The sequence below is a fragment of the Notothenia rossii genome (genome assembly GCF_949606895.1).
Source record: "Notothenia rossii genome assembly, chromosome: 9".
In the NCBI taxonomy this organism is placed as follows: domain Eukaryota; kingdom Metazoa; phylum Chordata; class Actinopteri; order Perciformes; family Nototheniidae; genus Notothenia; species Notothenia rossii.
In genome coordinates this window covers 80,940,424-80,947,923 of record NC_136907.1, presented here as the reverse complement: position 1 = coordinate 80,947,923, position 7,500 = coordinate 80,940,424, and the positions used below count along the sequence as shown (strand labels likewise).

Below are 7,500 nucleotides of genomic sequence, written 5' to 3'. Positions count from 1 at the left end.
ATGTTCAGGTGTATATCAGTATGTAGTGTCTCTACTTTTAAGAGTCCTCTCCTGCTGATGTTCAGGTGTATATCAGTATGTAGTGTCTCTACTTTAAAGAGTCCTCTCCTGCTGATGTTCAGGTGTATATCAGTATGTAGTGTCTCTACTTTAAAGAGTCCTCTCCTGCTGATGTTCAGGTGTATATCAGTATGCAGTGTCTCTACTTTAAAGAGTCCTCTCCTGCTGATGTTCAGGTGTATATCAGTATGTAGTGTCTCTACTTTAAAGAGTCCTCTCCTGCTGATGTTCAGGTGTATATCAGTATGTAGTGTCTCTACTTTAAAGAGTCCTCTCCTGCTGATGTTCAGGTGTATATCAGTATGTAGTGTCTCTACTTTAAAGAGTCCTCTCCTGCTGATGTTCAGGTGTATATCAGTATGTAGTGTATCTACTTTAAAGAGTCCTCTCCTGCTGGTGTTCAGGTGTATATCAGTATGTAGTGTCTCTACTTTAAAGAGTCCTCTCCTGCTGATGTTCAGGTGTATATCAGTATGTTGTGTCTCTACTTTAAAGAGTCCTCTCCTGCTGATGTTCAGGTGTATATCAGTATGTAGTGTCTCTACTTTAAAGAGTCCTCTCCTGCTGATGTTCAGGTGTATATCAGTATGTAGTGTCTCTACTTTAAAGAGTCCTCTCCTGCTGATGTTCAGGTGTATATCAGTATGTAGTGTCTCTACTTTAAAGAGTCCTCTCCTGTTGATGTTCAGGTGTATATCAGTATGTAGTGTCTCTACTTTAAAGAGTCCTCTCCTGCTGATGTTCAGGTGTATATCAGTATGCAGTGTCTCTACTTTAAAGAGTCCTCTCCTGCTGATGTTCAGGTGTATATCAGTATGTAGTGTCTCTACTTTAAAGAGTCCTCTCCTGCTGATGTTCAGGTGTATATCAGTATGTAGTGTCTCTACTTTAAAGAGTCCTCTCCTGCTGATGTTCAGGTGTATATCAGTATGTAGTGTCTCTACTTTAAAGAGTCCTCTCCTGCTGATGTTCAGGTGTATATCAGTATGTAGTGTATCTACTTTAAAGAGTCCTCTCCTGCTGGTGTTCAGGTGTATATCAGTATGTAGTGTCTCTACTTTAAAGAGTCCTCTCCTGCTGATGTTCAGGTGTATATCAGTATGTAGTGTCTCTACTTTAAAGAGTCCTCTCCTGCTGATATTCAGGTGTATATCAGTATGTAGTGTCTCTACTTTAAAGAGTCCTCTCCTGCTGATGTTCAGGTGTATATCAGTATGTAGTGTCTCTACTTTAAAGAGTCCTCTCCTGCTGATGTTCAGGTGTATATCAGTATGTAGTGTCTCTACTTTAAAGAGTCCTCTCCTGCTGATGTTCAGGTGTATATCAGTATGTAGTGTCTCTACTTTAAAGAGTCCTCTCCTGCTGATGTTCAGGTGTATATCAGTATGTAGTGTCTCTACTTTAAAGAGTCCTCTCCTGCTGATGTTCAGGTGTATATCAGTATGTAGTGTCTCTACTTTAAAGAGTCCTCTCCTGCTGATGTTCAGGTGTATATCAGTATGTAGTGTCTCTACTTTAAAGAGTCCTCTCCTGCTGATGTTCAGGTGTATATCAGTATGTAGTGTATCTACTTTAAAGAGTCCTCTCCTGCTGGTGTTCAGGTGTATATCAGTATGTAGTGTCTCTACTTTAAAGAGTCCTCTCCTGCTGATGTTCAGGTGTATATCAGTATGTTGTGTCTCTACTTTAAAGAGTCCTCTCCTGCTGATGTTCAGGTGTATATCAGTATGTAGTGTCTCTACTTTAAAGAGTCCTCTCCTGCTGATGTTCAGGTGTATATCAGTATGTAGTGTCTCTACTTTAAAGAGTCCTCTCCTGCTGATGTTCAGGTGTATATCAGTATGTAGTGTCTCTACTTTAAAGAGTCCTCTCCTGTTGATGTTCAGGTGTATATCAGTATGTAGTGTCTCTACTTTAAAGAGTCCTCTCCTGCTGATGTTCAGGTGTATATCAGTATGTAGTGTCTCTACTTTAAAGAGTCCTCTCCTGCTGATGTTCAGGTGTATATCAGTATGTAGTGTCTCTACTTTAAAGAGTCCTCTCCTGCTGATGTTCAGGTGTATATCAGTATGTAGTGTCTCTACTTTAAAGAGTCCTCTCCTGCTGATGTTCAGGTGTATATCAGTATGTAGTGTCTCTACTTTAAAGAGTCCTCTCCTGCTGATATTCAGGTGTATATCAGTATGTAGTGTCTCTACTTTAAAGAGTCCTCTCCTGCTGATGTTCAGGTGTATATCAGTATGTAGTGTCTCTACTTTAAAGAGTCCTCTCCTGCTGATATTCAGGTGTATATCAGTATGTAGTGTCTCTACTTTAAAGAGTCCTCTCCTGCTGATGTTCAGGTGTATATCAGTATGTAGTGTCTCTACTTTAAAGAGTCCTCTCCTGCTGATGTTCAGGTGTATATCAGTATGTAGTGTCTCTACTTTAAAGAGTCCTCTCCTGCTGATATTCAGTTGTATATCAGTATGTAGTGTCTCTACTTTAAAGAGTCCTCTACTGCTGATATTCAGGTGTATATCAGTATGAAGTGTCTCTACTTTAAAGAGTCCTCTCCTGCTGATGTTCAGGTGTATATCAGTATGTAGTGTCTCTACTTTAAAGAGTCCTCTCCTCTTGATGTTCAGGTGTATATCAGTGTGTAGTGTCTCTACTTTAAAGAGTCCTCTCCTGCTGATGTTCAGGTGTATATCAGTATGTAGTGTCTCTACTTTAAAGAGTCCTCTCCTGCTGATATTCAGGTGTATATCAGTATGTAGTGTCTCTACTTTAAAGAGTCCTCTCCTGCTGATGTTCAGGTGTATATCAGTATGTAGTGTCTCTACTTTAAAGAGTTCTCTCCTGCTGATGTTCAGGTGTATATCAGTATGTAGTGTCTCTACTTTAAAGAGTCCTCTCCTGCTGATGTTCAGGTGTATATCAGTATGTTGTGTCTCTACTTTAAAGAGTCCTCTCCTGCTGATGTTCAGGTGTATATCAGTATGTAGTGTCTCTACTTTAAAGAGTCCTCTCCTGCTGATGTTCAGGTGTATATCAGTATGTAGTGTCTCTACTTTAAAGAGTCCTCTCCTGCTGATGTTCAGGTGTATATCAGTATGTAGTGTCTCTACTTTAAAGAGTCCTCTCCTGTTGATGTTCAGGTGTATATCAGTATGTAGTGTCTCTACTTTAAAGAGTCCTCTCCTGCTGATGTTCAGGTGTATATCAGTATGTAGTGTCTCTACTTTAAAGAGTCCTCTCCTGCTGATGTTCAGGTGTATATCAGTATGTAGTGTCTCTACTTTAAAGAGTCCTCTCCTGCTGATGTTCAGGTGTATATCAGTATGTAGTGTCTCTACTTTAAAGAGTCCTCTCCTGCTGATGTTCAGGTGTATATCAGTATGTAGTGTCTCTACTTTAAAGAGTCCTCTCCTGCTGATGTTCAGGTGTATATCAGTATGTAGTGTCTCTACTTTAAAGAGTCCTCTCCAGAGAAACCAGAGCCCAGTCTGCTCTGATTGGTTAGCTGGCCTGCTCTCTTTTGATTTGTCAACCTGTTTAGAGATGTCCCGCCCCCTTAATCACGTACAATGCACAATATAATTGAATCTTTTTTTTAAAGCACTTTGAATGGCCTTGTGTTGCTGTATAGATACACTAGGTATAGATGCCTTGTCATGTAAACAAACTCCTCCTCCCCCCCACCCCAGGTCCCGTGGTCTCCCCCGGTTACAGGAAGTCTCCCAGGACCCCCTGCTGACTCCCTGCAGTGCAGTGGAGTCTCTGGATCTGAACATGGAGGACGACGTGTTCATCAAGCCTCTGCACAGCAGCATCCTGGGCCAGGACTTCTGCTTCGAGGTCAGGACACACTGTCTCTCTGATGGTCTACCTGTCTCTCTGATGGTCTACCTGTCTCTCTGATGGTCTACCTGTCTCTCTGATGGTCTACCTGTCTCTCTGATGGTCTACCTGTCTCTGATGGTCTACCTGTCTCTCTGATGGTCTACCTGTCTACCTGTCCCTCTGATGGTTTACCTGTCTACCTGTCCCTCTGATGGTTTACCTGTCTACCTGTCCCTCTGATGGTCTACCTGTCTACCTGTCTCTCTGATGGTCTACCTGTCTCTCTGATGGTCTAACTGTCTCTCTGATGGTTTACCTGTCTCTCTGATTGTCTACCTGTCTCTCTGATGGTCTACCTGTCTACCTGTCTCTCTGATGGTCTAACTGTCTATCTATCTCTCTGATGGTCTACCTGTCTACCTATCTCTCTGATGGTCTACCGGTCTACCTGTCCCTCTGATGGTCTACCTGTCTACCTGTCTCTCTGATGGTCTACCTGTCTCTCTGATGGTTTACCTGTCTCTCTGATGGTCTACCTGTCTCTCTGATGGCCTACCTGTCTACCTGTCCCTCTGATGGTTTACCTGTCTACCTGTCTCTCTGATGGTCTACCTGTCTACCTGTCCCTCTGATGGTTTACCTGTCTACCTGTCCCTCTGATGGTCTACCTGTCTACCTGTCTCTCTGATGCTCTCTCTGATGGTCTACCTGTCTCTCTGATGGTTTACCTGTCTCTCTGGTTGTCTACCTGTCTCTCTGATGGTCTACCTGTCTACCTGTCTCTCTGATGGTCTACCTGTCTATCTATCTCTCTGATGGTCTACCTGTCTACCTATCTCTCTGATGGTCTACCTGTCTACCTGTCCCTCTGATGGTCTACCTGTCTACCTGTCTCTCTGATGGTCTCCCTGTCTCTCTGATGGTTTACCTGTCTCTCTGATGGTCTACCTGTCTCTCTGATGGCCTACCTGTCTCTTTGATGGTCTACCTGTCTACCTGTCTCTCTGATGGTCTACCTGTCTCTCTGATGGTCTACCTGTCTACCTGTCTCTCTGATGGTCTAACTGTCTATCTATCTCTCTGATGGTCTACCTGTCTACCTATCTCTCTGATGGTCTACCTGTCTACCTGTCCCTTTGATGGTCTACCTGTCTCTCTGATGGTTTACCTGTCTACCTGTCCCTCTGATGGTCTACCTGTCTACCTGTCTCTCTGATGGTCTCTCTGATGGTCTACCTGTCTACCTGTCTCTCTGATGGTCTAACTGTCTATCTATCTCTCTGATGGTCTACCTGTCTACCTATCTCTCTGATGGTCTACCTGTCTACCTGTCCCTCTGATGGTCTACCTGTCTCTCTGATGGTTTACCTGTCTACCTGTCCCTCTGATGGTCTACCTGTCTACCTGTCTCACTGATGGTCTCTCTGATGGTCTACCTGTCTCTCTGATGGTTTACCTGTCTCTCTGGTTGTCTACCTGTCTCTCTGATGGTCTACCTGGCTACCTGTCTCTCTGATGGTCTACCTGTCTACCTGTCTCTCTGATGGTCTACCTGTCTATCTATCTCTCTGATGGTCTACCTGTCTACCTATCTCTCTGATGGTCTACCTGTCTACCTGTCCCTCTGATGGTCTACCTGTCTACCTGTCTCTCTGATGGTCTCCCTGTCTCTCTGATGGTCTCCCTGTCTCTCATGGCCTACCTGTCTCTTTGATGGTCTACCTGTCTACCTGTCTCTCTGATGGTCTACCTGTCTCTCTGATTGTCTACCTGTCTCTCTGATGGTCTACCTGTCTACCTGTCTCTCTGATGGTCTAACTGTCTATCTATCTCTCTGATGGTCTACCTGTCTACCTATCTCTCTGATGGTCTACCTGTCTACCTGTCCCTCTGATGGTCTACCTGTCTCTCTGATGGTCTACCTGTCTCTCTGATGGTTTACCTGTCTCTCTGATGGTCTACCTGTCTCTCTGATGGCCTACCTGTCTACCTGTCCCTCTGATGGTTTACCTGTCTACCTGTCTCTCTGATGGTCTACCTGTCTACCTGTCCCTCTGATGGTTTACCTGTCTACCTGTCCCTCTGATGGTCTACCTGTCTACCTGTCTCTCTGATGGTCTACCTGTCTCTCTGATGGTCTACCTGTCTCTCTGATGGTTTACCTGTCTCTCTGGTTGTCTACCTGTCTCTCTGATGGTCTACCTGGCTACCTGTCTCTCTGATGGTCTACCTGGCTACCTGTCTCTCTGATGGTCTACCTGTCTATCTATCTCTCTGATGGTCTACCTGTCTACCTGTCTCTCTGATGGTCTCCCTGTCTCTCTGATGGTTTACCTGTCTCTCTGATGGTCTACCTGTCTCTCTGATGGCCTACCTGTCTCTTTGATGGTCTACCTGTCTACCTGTCTCTCTGATGGTCTACCTGTCTCTCTGATGGTCTACCTGTCTCTCTGATGGTCTACCTGTCTCTCTGATGGTCTACCTGTCTACCTGTCTCTCTGATGGTCTACCTGTCTCTCTGATGGTCTACCTGTCTCTCTGATGGTTTACCTGTCTCTCTGATGGTCTACCTGTCTCTCTGATGGTCTACCTGTCTACCTGTCTCTCTGATGGTCTACCTGTCTCTCTGATGGTCTACCTGTCTCTCTGATGGTCTACCTGTCTACCTGTCTCTCTGATGGTCTACCTTTCTCTCTGATGGTCTACCTCAGCGGTTTTCAAAGTGTGAGGCGTGCCTCCCCTGGGGGGCGCCGGAGAGCGTCAGGGGAGTCCCAGCGTAAATAAATAACGAAAAACAGTGAAATCTAGCTTGTTAACTTCAGCTAACTTTATGTGAGCGGCACCATGGATCGAGTTTTAGCGAAGTTAACTAAAGTGAGAGAGGAGACAGCGTCTGGCAGAAAAGAGACCGAGTCCCCCACCTCGCCAAAAAGGCTGTAAAAGTGCTCATTCCCTTCACCTCCACCTACCTGTGTGGGTGCGGGTTTTCCGCGTTGACTTTGATCAAAAGCAAGTACCGGTGAAGCAGGGGCGGATCTACCGGGGTAACTGCCACCCTAAAAATAGCCTTGCCGCCCCAGTTGGCAGCTTTGTTCTGAAAGAAAAGTTGTGGCTCATCGGACATTTATGAGAGAAAGTCTCTAATGTCCGAGTGCAAGTGAATGCAGCACAAGACGCGAGCCTTGTAACCCCTCCCCCGGCCCTGGCGCGAGCGAGGAAATGTGATTGGCGGCGATTTCATTTCAACGGGACGGCGCATTCGGGCCCCCCAAGTACTGAAGGAACGAGGTACGGTCTGCAGTGACAGAGCAGAGTCTGTCAGTGTGGCTGCACTCAGCATGGAATCAAAACGAACTAAACCTGTAGATCTTAATCAGTGTGTGAGGCGTTCTGCTGATCAACATGGTAATCATTCAGCTGTTATAGTCAACTTGATGCTCTGCTCACGGAGGACTCAATGAGCGTAACAAACTGTTCAGATGATGACCCTATATATTTTTTTCTTTGTGGGGGTCTGCCCCCAAAAAACAGTTTCAAGTCCTGAGAAAGTCAAATCAGACGGGTGTGTAAACTACCCTGCCCAGCCAACAGGAAGTAACCTCTCTAACTAAGCCA

General features: G+C 45.1%; 1 protein-coding gene across 1 annotated transcript in view; it reads left to right on the top strand.

Annotated features, from left to right (window-relative positions):
• Positions 1-3,963, top strand: part of rasal2 (RAS protein activator like 2) — a gene marked incomplete at its 3' end in the record, with an annotated part of 25,376 nt that extends 21,413 nt beyond the window's left edge. The window contains exon 4 of the mRNA XM_079648616.1: positions 3,750-3,963. Coding sequence (XP_079504742.1) covers positions 3,750-3,963 — 214 coding nt within the window. The remainder of the gene's footprint in view (positions 1-3,749) is intronic.
• Positions 3,964-7,500: the final 3,537 nt, after the last annotated feature.